At 47.3% G+C, this 19,725-nt stretch overlaps 1 protein-coding gene across 1 annotated transcript in view; it reads right to left on the bottom strand.

The window, feature by feature from the left end:
* Positions 1–235: 235 nt before the first annotated feature.
* The window catches only part of CCDC22 (coiled-coil domain containing 22), a 40,891-nt gene continuing 21,401 nt past the window's right edge, over positions 236–19,725 (bottom strand). Inside the window, exons 11-17 of the mRNA XM_063936541.1 lie at positions 6,914–7,030; positions 6,032–6,133; positions 5,753–5,860; positions 2,348–2,443; positions 2,208–2,267; positions 1,757–1,831; positions 236–753 (exon numbers count right to left, since the gene is read on the bottom strand). Coding sequence (XP_063792611.1) covers positions 640–753; positions 1,757–1,831; positions 2,208–2,267; positions 2,348–2,443; positions 5,753–5,860; positions 6,032–6,133; positions 6,914–7,030 — 672 coding nt within the window. The 3' untranslated portion in view covers positions 236–639. The remainder of the gene's footprint in view (positions 754–1,756; positions 1,832–2,207; positions 2,268–2,347; positions 2,444–5,752; positions 5,861–6,031; positions 6,134–6,913; positions 7,031–19,725) is intronic.

Below are 19,725 nucleotides of genomic sequence, written 5' to 3'. Positions count from 1 at the left end.
AACGGTTCATACCGAGTTATCCTTATACATGAGCAAGAATAAAGGATTACTGGACGTCTACAACAGAACAACAGACAAACAAATAGTTGCCTATGCAAAGTTTCTATGCCACCACCATGGGCAAGGAGCCCTGGGCACAAGACTATAGGGGGCACTGGACAGGTGGACTGAAAAGCAGCCTAGTGACCACAATGTATAGAATAGGACTGGCACTGCTGAAGAATAGCACATCAGATATCTTCAATCTCCGTTTATAGAAATGATTTCATTTACATACATGAATGATACAAAATTATGTTTTCTTCCGTGTGTAAAAGCAATTTGTGTTGTAACTATTAACGGGAACAGATTAGATCACCCCAGTGACTGTGCTATGCTTAGGTATGAAAACAATTTGCCTCCAGCACTGCACATTTCAGCTGGATGCCAGATAACTTGCTCTGCAGTGCCCTCTGCAGGTTGTGTTCTGAACCGCATTGGAAGCACAACCTGTGCAAAGATTGTTTAATAAGGAAAGCAAAGTCCACTTGTGTTACAGCTGTGAATATAGTAGTATGAGAAATGTGCAGTCTATGCAGAGGACCGGAAATGAATTCAAACGTAGGCCTCAATGAGAGGAGATTTAGGTGTCCAGCTTTCCTAAGTCTCCCTCACGCGACCTAGCAGCAGAGCGTTCTCCTGTTTAATGGCTTTGTAATCTTCCAAAATCTTCTGCAGATTACTGAGTGTCTTCTTAGCCGTCTCTGTCTCTATCTGCAAAAGACAGACAAAAAGTTCGGCTGCATGCTCACTTCGGTACTCCAAAAGCCAATGATTCAACATGTGATTTGATGAACTACAACTCCCAGCATGCTCTCCCATTCCAAGAATGCTCAACCAAACTTACACCTCTTAAGTCAGGTAACAAAGAAGCATGGATTCTTTGTTTCTGAAGACACTAAGGGGGTAATTCCAAGTTGATCGCAGCAGGACATTTTTTAGCAGTTGGGCAAAACCATGTGCACTGCAGGGGGAGCAGATGTAACATGTGCAGAGAGAGTTAGATTTGGGTGTGGTGAGTTCAATCTGCAATCTAAATTGCAGTGTAAAAATAAAGCAGCCAGTATTTACCCTGCACAGAAACAAAATAACCCACCCAAATCTAACTCTCTCTGCACATGTTAGATCTGCCCCCCCTGCAGTGCACATGGTTTTGCCCAACTGCTAAAAAATATCCTGCTGCGATCAACTTGGAATTACCCCCTAAAAGCAGTTAGCAAACAGTGGCCAAGATGGGGCATGTGTAACGGCCTGAAAGTAGCAAATAGCACGAAAATTGTCCATCCTGTGCCTGCCTCTGCGGCAGGAAAGCATCTACAAATCAGCAATGCGATGGCACAGCGGCGATGCTTTTGTACTTGAAGAGTAGCTCCCTACCAGCGCAGCTCCTGCGCGCTGGCCGGGAGCTACTCGTCGCTGTGAGGGTTGCAGCAGCCTGCCCCCCACACGGCTGGACACGCCTGCGTTGCCCGGACCACGCCCCCTAAACGGCAGCCAAACTACCCCTCCCGCCCAGCGACCGCCTCTGCCTGTCAATCAGGCAGAGGCGATCGCAGGGCTGAGACGGCCGTTGGCTGTCTGCCATGCGCCAGCACACTGCGGCGACGGTGCATGTGCAGTTCAGACCTGATCAGCTGCTGTGCGAAAACGCACAACACCGATCAGGTCTGAATTAGGCCCCAAGAACAGTTGACTTGACAAATAGACCAAAATGTACCTGTTCCTCCAGGTCACGGATTTCTCTCAGAATGGTCCCCGTGTCCTCTATGGTTTGAATTAGTTGACTACAGTTCTAGGGAGAAATGTAAAATGTAGCCAGGGTGGATCATATGGTCAGACTATCAATTATACATGCAGAAAGAATAAATATGTAACATAAATCACTGTAGACAGAGTGCACCTTTCACCTGTAGACTGAGGTGGCAGCCATTTTGTCATGAGAGAGCAGCCTATAAATTCACTATGAAGTTATCACCAAATTGGGTCCTACTAACTCCTATGGAAATGGCACAGAATTACCACGGTAAATCACTGAATTAACAAGAAATAACTTGGTCATTTGCCATGGTAATTCTAAAACATCTGATAAGGATATGCATCCACGTGAATATTGGTTACGCATAAGAGATGGCTGTCTGCACTGAGGGTACAAATAATTTCTCTCCTACCTCATGTAAGGCAGCCAGGTATTTATAGGCCTTTCTGACTAGTTCATCTTTCTTGGCGTCCTGTAAAATAAAGACATAACCCGTCAGATAGATATAGCTGGGGGTAGACTAACTGAGGGGTGGGGGAATTTGCTCTGTACCTTAAATACAAGTTCATCAGTCACCACAAAAGTTCGGTCGACTTTTCCAGTCAGACTGTTTATCTCCTTCTGCAGTTCTTTAGTGTCCGAGAGAATCTGATATGAAGGGTGGTATAAAATCATTTACAAAGTTGTGGAGGTTCAAAATCACATTGCAAAGAAAATCAGACTCTCCCCTCCCCTTTCCATTATATTATGTCTGATATTATTTTCATACTTCCAAAATCTTTCATTGAACCTACTGGTCTGAAAATACCAGAACGGAATTTGAAGACATTTTTAGCTATTTTATAATTCATAATTTATGAAGGATTCCCACATACTGTATAAAGCACATTTTAAATTAGTAATACGCTGTTTAGTAGAATTGCAACACAGAAGGCTAAATGTAATAGGGTGCGATTTCGGTAAGCGTGCGACTTTTACCGCAAATTCGCACATTTTCCAAAATTCGCAAATGTAATAGGATGTGACTTTGCCCAAAATCGTATCTTTTTACTTAATCCAAAAATTGCAAGTGTCAAAATCGCATCCAGATGTTTTCCCTCTGAAAACACTGAAAATCGCAAATGTAATAGGATGCGATTTTGACACTTATGTATCCCATACACTTGTGAGATATGGCATACAATCATTCGATTTCCACCGCCTCTGTGAGAGAAATCGAAGGATTGTATGCACATTTAAGGTACCATGCGACGCGAAGCGCGGGCATGCCGCTCGAATATAGCGTCTCATGATAGTATGTGCTGCACTTAATATTTATCGCATCGCAGTGCGATCGCATGTGTTTTTAAAAACACATGCGATATATCGCACTGCGATGCGCGATAGGCACCCGCTGGAAGCGTCCAGAGGCCGCTCCCACTCAGCGGTGATGTGCCCATCACGTGATTACCATGCGATCTATCGCATGATAATCACTTTGGCAGTTCAGGCGCGATTTCATCGCACTTGAACTACCAGTGCGATGCTTCAATTAACCTTGTGGTTATCTGCAGACCGAAAAGTTCCCACCATAGAGAATAATGGAGGACCGCGATCCTCCATTCTAGCTGCATGATTGACAGGCCAGAAGTGCACAGTCAATCAGGACAGCGCCATGATGTGGTGCTCCCTGATTGGCTGCCGGGTCCTCTAGTGACAGGAGTCACGAGGGGTCCCGGCATTCGGGGAAAGGGGTTCCATGTGTAAACTTGGAACCCCTTTAGTCGCGTGGATCGGGTTTTCGGTTTGTTATTTTATTTAACCCTATGGATGCTACATGGACAGAAGAGGACTGATCTTCACCGGATAATAGGTGAGTATTTTGGGCATTTTTTTAACAGGTACCCCGTGGATTCTACGTTGACAAGGGGACCGATGGGCTCTGTGGGACACTAGGTAAGTATGTGTGAGTGTGTAAGTGTGCATGCATGTTAAAGTTATACTGTCACGGTGTGTGTGTATTGTTTATATATGGGTATTTATTTTATTGTAGAACTACAGGTACCAGCGGGCCCGTTATTTCCCTGCATGCTGGTACTTGTGGTTCTCCAAGTACCAGAAAGTGGGGGAGTCTAGCTGGGACTTGTAGTTCCACAACAAAAGACAATATTCTTTTGTTTTTGTTTTTTCACATTTCTGGCTATTAGCCCCCCATCCACCGTCCAGGGATGGGGGGGGGAGGACAGCCTCGGGCTTCGCCCCTGGCCCTTGGGTGCCTCGAGGGGGGTACCCCTTGATTTAAGGGGTCCCCACTCGCCCAGGGAACCCTGGCCAGGGGTGATTAGTTGTGGGAAGTTATGCTGCGGCCGCAGGGACTTATATAAAAGTGTCCCCCAGCTGCAGCATCACCTCCCTGGCTAGTGGAGCCTGTGCTGGTTTTAAAATATGGGGGACCCCTACTTCTTTTGTCCCCCGTATTTTTGGAACCAGGACCGGACCAAGAGCCCAGTGCTGGTTGCTTAAATATGGGTAACCCCAGTCAATTTTGTCCTCGTATTTTTGGAACCAGGGTCGGCTCAAAGAGCCCGAGGCTGGTTATGCTTTTGGGGGGGACCTGCACGTCATTTTTTTTTTTTTTAACACTTTCTTTACGGTTCCATACAGAAGCATGCACGGATCTCACTGATCTATGCATGTTTCTGACTAAGTAATACAAACATGACCTAACATCTTCATGTCTTTATTACTAAAAATCGCATCTTTCCTTTACTAAAAATCGCCAGAAATCGCATACGAATTCCACTTTAACCTTGAAATTCGAACCTTGTTACATTTGCTATTTTTAGTAAAAAATTGCAAATTACAAACGTGTGATTTGGTGTGATTTTTTAGACACCTAAAAAAAATTGCACCCCATTACATTTAGCCTAGGGTGTTTATGCAGTGCTTTGCCATTTGAAGCGCTCTCATGTGCTTTGGAAACAGCGTTAACCATTCAATATATATGTGTAATACAAAAGGTTTAAATACTGAAATAAAAACAAACAATCGCCCATGAACAACCAAACACAATACTGGCTCACTAAACACCAAGCTAGAGTCCAAGGAAGATCCTGCCTAGAGTCCAAGGAAGATCCTGCCTAGAGTCCAAGGAAGATCCTGCCTAGAGTCCAAGGAAGATCCTGCTTAGAGTTTCGTGGAACACCTACTGTATCTAGCTAGAGTCCCTTCTATCGCCTAGCTGAAGTCCCTTGGAACGCCTAGCTAGAATCGCTTGGAAAGCCTAGCTAGAATCCCTTGGAACGCCTAGCTAAAGTCCCTTGGAACGCCTAGCTAAAGTCCCTTGGAACGCCTAGCTAAAGTCCCTTGGAACGCCTAGCTAGAGTCCCTTGGAAAGCCTAGCCACTGTCCCTTGGAACGCCTAGCTACAAGCCCTTGGAACGCCTAGCTACAGTTACATTGGAACGCGCCTGCCTAGAGTCTAAGGAGCAATAGCTTAGCTTATAAAAAAATGCTACTTCGGAATGTGAGCAGAAAACTTCAACCGGCAATTCCATTCCATGAAAACCAAAATTTTTCCTGCTGAAACGCTCCAAGAAGCTGTGGCTTGTACAAGCTGCCGTTTAGCAACTTTACCCTCTTGAGTCAATGGAATACCACTACACTTCCACTGAACCCCAACCTAGAGTCCATGAAACACCAACTTAAAGACCTTTAACACAACACTAAATCAGCAGAAAAATGCATAACACAAATAGCATATCATCTTACATAGGGAATATAGAAGAAGAGTTGATCAATTAGTTCATCAGCTTTAATCCTGGAGCCAGTCTTGTGCTTAATTAACGTAACACATAACTAATAGTAACGACTATTTAGGCAGCTCAACAAGGGCAGGGGATGACCATCTCTCCAGAAAACAAAATGTAAAAATTTAATAAATACGCTCACTGGAGCGGCGTTCCTCTGGCATGTTACCTTAGTGATGTCCTCCTTTTGCTTCTTAATATTGCTTACAATCTCTAGGATGCGCTGGGTGTAGGCTGCACGAGAGACCTCCTTGGGGAGAGACTCATACTCAGACACCTAAAGTGGACACAAATAGATATGAACATTATCTGGAATGGTTTAGATTGTCTAGTGAAGACACAATGGTGGACACTAGTGCAAAATCCACAAGTGTGGCAGATATCCACAAATCAGCTGTAGACCGCTCTCATAGGTGTCCCCCAGATTAGTCCCATACACCACTCTCACCAGCTGCTTGTATAGCTCCTCCTTGCGCTTGGCTTCGTCAGCCGCTCCTCGGATTTTCTCATATAAATCTTTAACATCTTTCATCCAGCGTGAAGACTCATCCTGGGAGAGAACGTACCATGTGACACTCACATCTGACCATGCACAGAACCTTTATGCATTATAAAGGGACTTCTGTTTTTGCTATTAAATTTTAGTGACTGATGTCGCAAATGAGATCACCTTTATTACTGGGCTTGGTCCTGACAAATTCAGTTTAGAGTCACTGCCCAATGCAGGATTCTGTAACCATTCCATATAATTTGTGGCAATTTAATCATACTAGGCAATATCAGTCAAAATCGGCTTTACGATGGAAGCAATAGTTAAAGGTGTTTATTATTGTTCTCACGGGGGGGAATTGTCCTTTTGGGATAAAGGACTAACCCCTGGGAACTACTGAAGCCATCTTCCCTGAGGCTGCAGCATTCCAGAACTATAGCAGTCAACATATTAAAGCTTGTTATTAGCATCAACCAGTAGACTATGACTACCACAAGGGGGCGTGACCACATGGACCAATAAGAAGTGACTTGCGGCTGCCTACTGGTCTACCACATCCCTCCCAAAGACCAGAGCCGAGTGATGTCTAAAGTACCAAACTTTTGCAAACACAAAACCAATTATTATTTAAGGCTGCTATTACCTTGTAACGCTAATGGCATAGCTTCAGTCATGGCAGGAACATAGCATAGCACATTTCAGTTATATTACTGGTTGCTAATAAAGTGTAAGACTGCATTCCCATGAAGATTGGTTCCACCTGTCAAGTGGCTGGCGCTCTAATGAATAGGTTACTCGTGTGTGTTACTTCAATGTGTGTCGACTGTCAGTGACACCTACCTCCTTCTCCTGGTGGGCTCTCCTCATCTCTCTGTACTCCTCCACCAGCCGAACGCGATGCGACTCCCACTGACCTACAAGGTTCACCATCCGGAGAGTACTGCTGTCTACCATAGCCTGCGAACAGGAGGAGACGTTTAGACAGAAATCCCAGACGGTGCTGCGGCAATCTGCATGTTGCTTGTCTGAGGTGATCCTGCGTTCTAGGGGTGTTTTGCTTGACCTGACTCTTAATCGTCTCATTATAGAATATGAAGTGACAACAGTGAGCAAAACCTGCTATTACAGTGTATATCTATCTGTCAAAAATATGTATCCCCTGAGGAAATCTGTACTGGGCGAAACGCGCTGGAGGACGGCAGTATCTGCCTCCTCCTGACAGACTACCCTTTTTATCAGGTCAACTACATTTAGATGAACAGATCAGCCTCTCAATTAATCTATTTCTTGTATGTTCCTTATTTGTTCAAGTGTTATTAATAAATTTGTATTTTAAACATTATTATACTATGTGGATATGTCTTTGTATATCTTTATGTGAGCAATGAAGTAACCAAGATCATTTTAAGTGAGACGTGGACAACATCGCACTTCCTTTTGAGGACACGAGTGCCACATTTAGTAAAATTTGGTACGCTGCTCATTATTCTGCACTTTGCACTTACAAGTAACATCCACTTTCTCTTACGTCCTAGAGGATGCTGGGGACTCCAAAAGGACCATGGGGTATAGACGGGATCCGCAGGAGCTTGGGCACACTGAAAAGACTTAAACTGGGTGTGAACTGGCTCCTCCCTCTATGCCCTTCCTCCAGACTCCAGTTAGACTTTGTGCCCAGGACTGACTGGACACTCACTAGGGGAGCTCTCCTGAGTTTCTCTGGAAAATACTTTTGTTAGGTTTTTTGCTTTCAGGGAGACCTGCTGGCTACAGGCTCCCTGCATCGTGGGACTGAGGGGAGAGAAGCAGACCTACTTCTACTTAGTTAAGGGCTCTGTTTCTCAGCTACTGGACACCATTAGCTCCAGAGGGTTCGATCACTTGGTGCGCCTAGCTGCTTGTTCCCGGAGCCGCGCCGTCAATCCCCTCACAGAAGCCAGAAGAAAGAAGTCGGGTGAGTATGAGAAGAACAGAAGACTTCAGTGACGGCAGAAGACTTCAGTAACCAGGTACAGCGCAGTGGTAACGCTGCGCTCCATGCTCCCACACACTTTCACCAACGGCACTCTCAGGGTGCAGGGCGCTGAGGGGGGGCGCCCTGGGCAGCATGTTACTGAGGTTCGGGGACCGGCAGAAGGCTTTTCGGTGCCTCGGCAACGTTTCTCAAACCCCCGCCGGCATCTTTTCATTTTCAAATTTGGCGGGCCGAAGCGCGCCGGGAAGGGGCGGAGCTTCATCCCGCGGCTCACAGCGCCATCTTCTCCTTCAACACGCCCGGGAGCTCCACATCTCCTCTCACAAGTAACGGGGAGCTAATCGGGAGGGGGGGGGGGGGGGGGGGCGGCGCAGTGTGGTGCATTTTTATTATTATTTCATTATTTAAGCAGCGCTGGGTACATATATCTTTTGACGGGATATATATGGGTGCTGGGGTGTGAGCTGGCATACTCCCTCTGTGTCCTCTATCTGGGCTTCATTGTGGGCCTGTCACCTAGCTGAGACGTTCTGTGTGTATCTGTGTGTCGGTACTCCGTGTCGGCATGTCTGAGGCTGAATGTTATTCACCAGAGGAGGTTATTGGGGGAGCGGATGTGGGGCTAGATTTGGGCCTGTCGGCGCAGCCGACACCTGATTTACTCGCATTGTTAAGTACGATAAATACGAATGTAGCTTCTTTATCAAAGAGGTTAGATAAGTCTGAGTCACAGACACAGGTGTGGAAAAAGTCCATGGAAGAGGCTTTGTCTCAGGTGCAGACCCCATCCGGGTCGCAAAAGCGGCAATTTACTCAAGTGGTAGATACTGATACCGACACGGACTCTGATTCCGATGTCGATTTTACTGAGGCTGCTTTACATCCACGTTTAGTTAAGAGTATTTAGTACATGATTGTAGCTATAAAAGATGTTTTACACATTTCTGATGAACCTGCGGTACAGGAAACAAGAATTTGCTTGTTCAAGGAAAAAAAACCTGAGGTGAAGTTTCCCCCCTCTCATGAAATGAATACTCTTTGTGAAAAGGCTTGGGAGTCGCCGGACAAGAGGTGGCAGATTCCCAAGAGGATTTACATGGCGTATCCTTTCCCCTCTGATGACAGGGAAAAATGGGAGGCGTCTCCAAATGTTGACAAAGCTCTATCTCGTTTATCTAAGAAAGTGGCGCTTCCGTCTCCTGACACGGCAGCCCTCAAAGATCCGGCGGATCGCAAGCTGGAGACGTCTCTGAAGTCCATTTTCGCTAATTTGGGTGCATTGCTCAGACCTGCTGTGGCGTCGGTATGGGTGAGTAGTGCTATTGCTAAATGGGCTGAGAATTTAGCCAATGATATGGATACCCTTGATAAAGATAATGTTCTTTTGACTCTTGGTTATATCAAGGACGCTGCAGATTACCTGAAGGATGTGGCGAGGGATGTTGGTCTCTTGGGATCAAGAGCCAATGCCATGTCGATATCGGCCAGGAGGGCGTTGTGGATCCATCAATGGAATGCTGATGCCGACTCCAAGAGAGCTATGGAAGCTTTACTCTTCAAAGGTATTGTCTTGTTTGGGGACGGCTTGGCTGACCTGGTCTCTACCGCGACTGCGGGTAAGTCCTCTTTTCTTCCTTATGTTCCCACACAACAGAAAAAGGCACCACATCAGCAGATGCAGTCCTTTCGTCACAATAAATACAGGCGTGGAAAAGGTTCGTCCTTCCTCGCTTCAAAAGGTAGAGGAAGAGGAAGGAAGCCGCCTGCAGTGTCAGGCGCCCAGGACCAAAAGTCCTCCCCTGCCTCTACAAAGTCCACCGCATGACGCTGGGGCTTCCCTAGGGGAGTCCGGACCGGTGGGGGGTCGTCTGCGAATATTCAGTCAGGTCTGGATTCAATCAGACCTGGATCCTTGGGTCCTAGAGATTGTGTCTCAGGGATACAAGCTGGAGTTTCGGGAGATGCCCCCTCACCGGTTCTTCATTTCGGCCTTACCAGTGACTCTTCCGGACAGGGAGGTGGTGCTGGCAGCGATACAAAAATTGTGCCTACAAAGGGTCATTGTTCCCGTACCCTCGTCCCAACGGGGGGAGGGGTTCTACTCGAGCCTCTTTGTTGTGCCGAAATCGGACGGTTCGGTCAGACCAATTCTGAATCTAAAATCCCTCAATCCATACTTGAAAGTTTTCAAGTTCAAGATGGAATCTCTTTGAGCTGTAATTGCCAGCCTGGAAGGGGGGGATTTTATGGCGTCAGTCGACATAAAGGATGCCTACTTACACGTCCCGATATATCCTTCGCATCAGGCCTTCCTCAGGTTTGCGATACAGGATTCTCATTACCAATTTCAGACGTTGCAGTTTGGGCTTTCCACGACTCCGAGGATTTTCACCAAAGTCATGGCGGAAATGATGGTTCTCCTTCGCAAACAAGGGATTACGATTATCCCGTACTTGGACGATCTCCTGATAAAGGCGAGGTCCAAGGAACGGTTGCTGAGAAGTGTAAATTTGTCACTGTCGGTTCTGCGACAGCACGGTTGGGTACTCAATTTGCCAAAATCTCAGTTGATTCCGACCACTCGGCTGCCTTTTCTGGGCATGATTCTGGACATGGATTTACAGAGAGTATTTCTTCAAAGAAGAAAAAGCTCTGGAACTGATGACGATGGTCAGGGAACTTCTGAGGCAGACGAGTGTGTCAATCCATCACTGTACTCGGGTTCTGGGGAAAATGGTTGCGGCGTACGAAGCCATTCCATTTGGCAGGTTTCATGCCCGGGTGTTTCAGTGGGACTTGCTGAGCAAATGGTCCGGGTCTCACCTGCACATGCACCGGAAGATAAGTCTATCTCCCAGAGCCAGAATTTCTCTCCTGTGGTGGCTACAAAGTTCTCACCTCCTAGGGGGACGCCGGTTCGGTATCCAGGATTGGGAACTTCTGACAACAGATGCAAGTCTCCGGGGCTGGGGCGCAGTCACCCAAGGAAGAAATTTCCAGGGGAAATAGTCACTCCAGGAAGCTTGTCTCCACATAAATGTTCTCGAGTTAAGAGCCATTTACAACGGCCTGCTACAAGCAAGAAGCCTTCTTCAGGGTCGACCTGTCCTGGTACAGTCAGACAACATCACAGCGGTGGCACATATAAACCGTCAAGGCGGGACAAGGAGCAGAGCGGCAATGGCGGAGGCCACAAGAATCCTTCGCTGGGCGGAACAACACGTGAGAGCCCTGTTAGCAGTCTTCCTACCGGGAGTGGACAACTGGGAAGCAGATTTCCTCAGCAGACACGATCTCCATCCGGGAGAGTGGGCTCTTCACCAAGAGGTATTTGCAGAGGTGACAAAACGTTGGGGAATTCCGTTCATCGACATGATGGCGTCTTGTCTCAACAAGAAGCTCCCGAGATATTGTTCCAGGTCAAGGGACCCCCAAGCCAGTGCAGTGGACGCCCTGGTGTCTCCGTGGGTGTTCCAGTCGGTGTATGTGTTCCCTCCACTTCCTCTCATTCCAAAGGTACTGGGGATAATTCGACAAACAAGGGTTCAGGCGATTCTCGTCGTTCCAGATTGGCCAAGAAGGGCCTGGTACCCGGATCTTCAGGAATTACTGGTGGAAGATCCTTGGCCGCTTCCTCTAAGAGAGGACCTGTTGTTACAGGGTCCATGCGTTTTTCCAGACATACCGCGGCTGCGTTTGACGGCATGGAGGTTGAGCGCCAGATCTTAGCTCGTAAGGGTATTCCCGGGGAGGTCGTTCCCACTCTCATTAAGGCTAGGAAGGAGGTTACGGCGAAACATATCACCGTATTTGGAGAAAGTATGTTTCCTGGTGTGAGTCTAAAATGGCTCCTGCGGAAGATTTTCACTTGGGTCGCTTTCTCCACTTTTTGCAGGCGGGAGTAGATGCAGGCCTGAAATTAGGCTCCATCAAAGTGCAGATTTCGGCTTTGTCTATTTTCTTTCAAAAGGAATTAGCTGCCCTCCCAGAGGTTCAGACTTTTGTGAAAGAGTAATGCATATCAATCCTCCGTTTGTGCCTCCTGTAGCTCCATGGGATCTTGATGTGGTCTTACGGTTTCTCATGTCTTCCTGGTTTGAACCTTTGCGTAAGGTTGAATTGAAATTTCTCACTTGGAAGGTAGTTATGCTGTTGGCGCTGGCGTCTGCCAGGCGGGTGTCAGAGTTGGCGGCCTTGTCATATAAGAGCCCGTACTTGATTTTTCATTCGGATAGGGCGGAATTGAGGACTCGTCAACAATTTCTGCCAGAGGTGATTTCTTCATTTCACATTAACCAACCTATTGTGGTCCCGGTGGCTACGGAGGCTGTGGCGATTCCAAAATCTCTGGATGTTGTAAGAGCTTTGAAGATCTACGTCACTAGGACAGCTGTTGCTAGAAAAACTGAGGCGCTGTTTGTCCTGTATGCTTCCAACAAGATTGGTCATCCTGCTTCAAAACAGACTATTGCACGCTGGATTTGTAGTACGATTCAGCAGGCTCATTCTTCGGCCGGGCTACCAGTGCCGAAGTCAGTAAAAGCCCATTCTACCAGGAAAGTCGGCTCATCTTGGGCGGCTGCCCGAGGAGTCTCGGCGTTACAGCTTTGCCGAGCAGCTACTTGGTCGGGTTCAAACACTTTTGCTAAGTTCTATAGGTTTGATACCCTGGCTGAGGAGAACCTTGCGTTTGCTCAGTCGGTACTGCAGAGTCGTCCGCACTCTCCCGCCCGTTCTGGAGCTTTGGTATAAACCCCATGGTCCTTTTGGAGTCCCCAGCATCCTCTAGGACGCAAGAGAAAATAGGATTTTGGTACTTACCGGTAAATCCTTTTCTCCTAGTCCGTAGAGGATGCTGGGCGCCCATCCCAGTGCGGACTGTTACTTGCAGTGTTTTCGTGCTGGTAAAATTAGTTTGTACACGGGTTGTGTATTTCTTGTTTTCAGCTTGTTGCTGTGGTTACTTCATACTGTTATCTGGTTTACTGTTACTCCGGTTGTACGGTATGTTTGTTTGTGGTGTGGGCTGGTATGTTTGTAGCCCTTAGTTTAAACAAAAATCCTTTCCTCGAAATGTCCGTCTCTCCTGGGCACAGTTCCTATAACTGGAGTCTGAGGAGGGGCATAGAGGGAGGAGCCAGTTCACACCCAGTTTAAGTCTTTTCAGTGTGTCCAAGCTCCTGCGGATCCCATCTATACCCCATGGTCCTTTTGGAGTCCCCAGCATCCTCTACGGACTAGGAGAAAAGGATTTTAACGGTAAGTACAAAAATCCTATTTTATGGGAGCACTTTATGTGTAATCGCCGCACACCTCACTCCCTATTTTCCAAATATTTGATGTACTACATTTTTTGGTACTCCTCTTTTTTTTGGTTTAATTGCTTGGAATTTGGTGCATCTACGGGATTTGACACTGGACATCAGGAGTAAGTTGTAATCACGTTTGAGTCGTTCCAATCCTTTGAATGAGGTCCGAACAACAAACAGAAAAGTCTTACACTTCTTATTTCTGGTATGCACGTACTGTTTTGCACAAGTAGTGACTCTACTCACTCTATTTGCTGCTTTATTGGGTTACCTCCATATTATGTGAGGGTAAGCTGCCACCCTTCATGTAGGTGGAGTGGTACAGTATTTAGTCATATATCATTCATTGAATATACACTGTATGGTTGTCCGTTTATTATTGATTGTGAACTTACTGGGACTAGCACCATTGGCTTATCACTCTCTCTTTCTGGGTTTCTCTCTCTATATATATATATATATATATATATATATATATATATATATATACACACACATACACATACATACATACATACACTATATATCTTTATTGTGGCAATACGAGCATAGATGGCAGTAGTGACCCATGGATTCTGCATGGGGCTGGAGGGATCACCCCACACAGGGAAGAAAAGGCAGGTGTGACCACACCTGTGGGCTGCGGAGTGGAAAGAGTCCAGGAGAGATAGTGTTCACTCTAGGCTGTTTTAGCAGGGCGCCGCGCCCTGCCCGTTTTTTAGCAGGCAAAACCCGCCCTGCCCCTTTTGCGGCGCCCTGCTAGAACAGCCGTCTGTTCCTGCCCTCCCGGCGTGTATAGATGCCGTGCGCATGCGCGCGGCATCCATTCACGCATTGGGAGAGAGCTGGGGGAAGCCCAGCACCGACGGAGGTGCTGGGCACGCCCCCAACAGTGACATCGCCGGCCACAGACGCTCTCTATAGTAGCGTCTGTGGGCCGCACCGCCCCCTAAAATGATGTGGGCGTGACCACGCCCCCTAATTTGCGTGGCCGCCCCCCGTTTCGGGCGCGCACATATGCCCCCGGAGTCCGGCGCCATGCCCCTTTTCACTCCTAGAGTGAACACTAAGAGACCGTTGCAGTCAGGTGAGACTGCTGTCTCTATAAACAGCCAGAGCGGACCCTAACCAATATGATGCCCTACGCAAGATTTTGGTTGGTGCCCCTAGCACCACCGCTAGTTCCGCCTCTGACCCTGCACCCCTTTCCCAGCGCACCATCACCCGTAGCAGTCCTTATTATAAATTGGAACAGTGCGCACATTAGGCGCACAGCCCAGAAAGGGGTGTGTTTTTGTCGGCAAGGGGCATGGCCACACAATAGTACCCCCAATTCAAATTACGCAACACAGTACTGCAACTTTATTCACATTTTATCATGCGATAGTGTCCCTTATTCACATTACATCACACAATAGTACCACTTCACCTTCTAAACGTTACTCCTCACAGTAGTGCTTCTTATTCACATTACGCCACACAGTAGAGCACCTTATACACATATGCCACACAGAAATGCCCCTTACACATGACACACATTATTAATGTCCTTATAAACATAATGCACCTTACACATTATGCCAACCTTTATTAATGCCCTTATACACATAATGACACACAGTGCCCCTTACACATATGCCGCACATTAGAAATGCCCTTATACACATGACACACATAATGCCCCTTACACATATGCCACACACATTATTAGTGCCCTTATACACATAATGACACACATAATGCCCCTTACACATATGCTGCACAATATTAGTGCCCTTATACACATAAGGCCGCACATTAGTCATGCCCTTATGCGCATAATGACGCATATAACGCCCCTTACACATATGCCGCACATTATTAGTGCACTTATACACAACACACATTATTAATGTCCTTATAAACATAATGCACCTCACACATATGCCGCACATTAGTAACGCCCTTATACACATGACGCATATAACGCCCCTTACACATATGCCTCACATTAATTTGACACACATTATTAATGTCCTTATAAACATAATGCACCTTACACATATGCCGCACATTAGTAATGTCCTTATACACAGTGCATCTTACACATATGCCGCACATTATTAGTGCCCTTATACACGACACACATAATGCCCCTTACACATGCCGCACATTAGTAATGCCCTTATATACATAATGACACACATAATGCCCCTTAGACATATGCCGCACACATTATTAGTGCCCTTATACACATAATGACAGTATGACACACATAATGCCCCTTACACATATGCCGCACATTATTAATGCATTTATACACATGACACACAGAATTTCCCTTACACATATGCTGAACACTACTGCACAACCAACCCACCCGCACACGGGTTCTGCCTCTGCTTAGATACAGATGTTCTGCCTCTGCTTAGATACAGATGTGTCCTCTTAAATCTTGCCTCAATGCAACAGAAGATGCCTGGTGTGAGTCCGCTGGCAGCTCTGCTAACATCGGGCACCTTTTTTGATGAAAATGTGTCTTATTTGCATTGCTATGTGACTGGGATGCACAAGCAGCTTCTGCTGATTAAAATGATATGTGGCATGCCTATATCCTGTGTGTGACTGTGGCTGTATCTGCATACGAAATGCTACAGAGAGACTATAGGGCTAGGGAAGCCAATCCCGGGCCATTTTTTCAACCCCGGGTATCGGGATTGAAAAATGGCCAATCCCGGAAATCCCGGGATTGGCTTTTAGCTAGGTGGCCGTCCCCTTGCCTCGCCCCGCACATATAACTCACCATATACCGGGGGCGGGCGGGAAGGAAACATCCTGTAAACGCTGCTGGCAGCTCCCAGCAGCAGCTGACAGCGCAGCGTGACCTCTCACGCTGCGCTGGGGACCCAGAAGGAGGAAGCCGGGCAGCGTTTGAGTGTCCTGTGGACGCTCAACGCTGATCCCTCAATCCCCGGGATTGGAGCTTCCAATCCCGGGATTGAAGCCCGGCCATTTTTGGACCTAAATCCCGGGATCCCGCCGAACCCGATCCCGGGATTGGCCACCATACATAGGGCCTAATTCAGACCTGATTGCTCGCTAGGGTTTTTTTGCTGTCCAGAGTTCGCATAGTTGCCACCCACGGGGGAGTGTATTTTAGCTGTGCAAGTGTGCTATCGCATGTGCAGCCGAGCGGTACAAAAAGAGTTTGTGCAGTTTCTGAGTAGCCCAGAGCTTACTCAGCCATCTAGATATCTTTTTATATAAATATTTATGACAAACCTCAATGTAACATAACCTAAGACACAATGGTGGTCATTCTGAGTTGATCGCTAGCTGCATTTGTTCGCAGCGATCAGGCTAAAAAACGGCAATTCTGCGCATACGTATGCGGCGCAATGCGCACACGCGGCGAACGGGCACAACGAACGATGTCGTTTTACACAGGGTCTAGCGATGCATTTCAGGTCGCACTGGTTGCCGCAGAGTGATTGACAGGAAGTGGGCGTTTCTGGGTTGCAACTGACCGTTTACAGGGAGTGTGTGGAAAAACGCAGGCGTGCCAGGAAAAACGCAGGCGTGGCTGGGCGGGTTTGTGACGTCAAATCCGGAACTGAACAGTCTGAAGTGATCGCAAGCGCTGAGTAGGTTTTGAGCTACTCTGAAACTTTACAAAAAATTTTTGTAGCCGCTCTGTGATACAACCGTTTGCACTTCTGCTAAGCTAAAATACACTCCCAGTGGGCGTCGGCATAGCGTTTGCACGGCTGCTAAAAACTGCTAGCGATCGATCAACTCGGAATGATCCCCAATAATCAGTGAAGGAGGAAAGCTGCCCCAAAATATTGGTATTACAAATCATTTTATTATTTAAGTTCTTGCGCAATGTCATGGTTGTAAAGGTGCATACACACTAGTCGATTCTGAGCTCAAAACCGCCTAGTGTGTATGGATGGGCGATGATCGGTGAGAGCTGATGCGTGCTCCCGCATCATCGCTGCCCGCCGCCATTCGTCGGCCTGTTTTACCGGCAGAGTGAACCACTTGTCATAGTCTTCTACTGTGGAAAGTGGTTCTCCCCCATGGACATCACTGGGCCAGGTGAAAATCGCTCAGTGTGTATGCGCTGTGCGATTTTCAGCCCAGTAATGTTCACGTCATCACTCTGCATACACACTGGGCAAAAACGCCCAGTGTGTAGGCACCTTAAGAGACAGGATTTCCCTGCACCGCTGCTCCAGTCTGGTTTACGGAGAAGGGCCACTGAGCAGCTGTCAGCTGCGATCCTACATAACATACATGGCTTCCTTATTAGCAATATTACTCCATGAGGACTGCTCAGGATACAGTAACTGCCGCCCACCTCTCCGCCAGCGGGAGGGTGACGTGGACGCTGCACAAGGAGCCAAGTCCAACAAATTGCCAAAGATCACAAAATCAGTTTCACAGATTTTTTTAAAATTTTTGCAGAATGTGATTTTCAGGATAACTTTTTTTTTAAATTTCCTATTCTACTAAGAAAGCCTTATATTTGTGACTACAGACAAAAGCCTGTCTATTGGTTTGTGCACACTGTGGACCTTTTGTCGAAGTCGAAAATATTACACCCACACTCAACACGTGCAAACACCACACAGAGTGGCCTCTGTGCGTGCACGTGTTCTGCCATGCGTGCGCATACCCGCACGCTGCGTACATTGGCTCACGAAGCCCTGCATATTGGCGCGTGGTATGAGTAAATACGGTAGCATACGCATTCACATAGAAAAGCCACAAGGACATATCTAATATTTTATCCACACAGTGCATAATTTACACATAGTCTACACACACACCAGCAAGTTACATTTACTTAGGAAATAGAACAACAGAGATATCCAGCTTTACAGGATGTGAAGGGACAGAACAAGGTTAGAACATAGTGTTTGGTATCCAGATGTTCAGTATATCAAGGGCTACATTCCGATCGCAGTTTGCAGATTATAGCATGCTCTTGCGCATAGATATGCGCAGGAATACAATATTCATAACTTACTGTAATTATTGTACTCGTGATATTCGGTGGGAACCCAGTGGGGGACATCTGCAAGTACACCTGGACCAAGCATCGCCCACCTATTCAAACCAACCTATGACCCCTCATGTACTGTAAATGACCTGCCCCTTGACCTATGGCAGAAGAGCTTACAGTGTCCTTTGTATTGTGTTTTCAACTATTATATAAAAGCCAGGCCTCTTGGCCGGTCTCAGTCTAATTCTCTGAAGGTCATCTTGCTAGACTGACTGAGGACCGGATCCGGGGAGGCGCAGGCGAACAAACGTATGTACTATTGGTTGTAGTTCTTCTCTTGTGATATTGTTGTATTTCTGTGTATATCCCTTTTAGTAAATATTTGTTGCTGCATTGGACCACAACATAACATATACAACTGGTGTCGCATTCCGTTCTTGTTTGGGTATAGAAGTGTATTCAGCCACACGTGTCGCTGTATAGTGCGCATAGCCTGTTGGCGTGTATACGCTACGTGCATTCACATTGTAGGGGTATTCTCTGCATTCAGCGGCCTGAACCACAGTATTGTAAGGTATAACATTTCCCTGTAACTTAAACGAACATAACACTTTCTAATTGGATATTTATATACAGAGATCTGTTCATGTTAAACAGCTGGGGAACTGGTCAATACATGTGCTTGTTAGGTAAGAGCTCTTTATTTGCTGCATAAAACAAGGTTCTAGAGCAGGGATAGGCAACACCTGGTACTCCAGCTGCTGCGGAACTACACAGCCCAGCTTGACTTGCCACAGTTTTTCTTTTAGGGCAAGCTAAAACTGTGGCAGGGCATGCTGGGATGTGTAGGTCCACAGCAGCAGGAGTGCCACACACGGGGGGTCATTCTGACCCGATCGCGCGCTGCAGTTTATCGCAGCAGTGCGATTGGGTCAGTACTGCGCAAGCTCCGGCGCCGCAGTGCGCCGGCGCATGCCAGATGGCCGAAGGCCGTCGTTGCCTAGCGATCGCCTCTGCCTGATTGACAGGCAAAGGCGGTCGCTGGGCGGAAAGGGGCTGAATGGCGGTGTTAAGCCGCCGTTCAAGGGGCACGGTCCGGCCAATGCAGTTGTGGCCGGACCGTTGGGGGTCGGGCCGCGGCGGCTGCATAACGTCACACGCAGCCGCTGCGACCCGGGCAGCGACGAGGTTCTCCCGGCCAGCGCAGCTCCTCAAATGCAAAAGCATCGCCGCTGTGCGATGCTTTTGCATTTCTGTGGGGGAGGGGCGTTCCCCCCCCCCCCATGTGCCTGATCGTAGCTGTGCTAAATTTAGCACAGCTACGATCAACTCGGAATGACCCCCACTGTTCTAGAGCACTGTGTATGGTGACTCACTT

Source organism: Pseudophryne corroboree, chromosome 8, assembly GCF_028390025.1.
Source record: "Pseudophryne corroboree isolate aPseCor3 chromosome 8, aPseCor3.hap2, whole genome shotgun sequence".
NCBI classification, from domain to species: domain Eukaryota; kingdom Metazoa; phylum Chordata; class Amphibia; order Anura; family Myobatrachidae; genus Pseudophryne; species Pseudophryne corroboree.
Note: the sequence above shows the minus strand (reverse complement) of the source record. Positions and strands in the feature narration are given on the sequence as shown.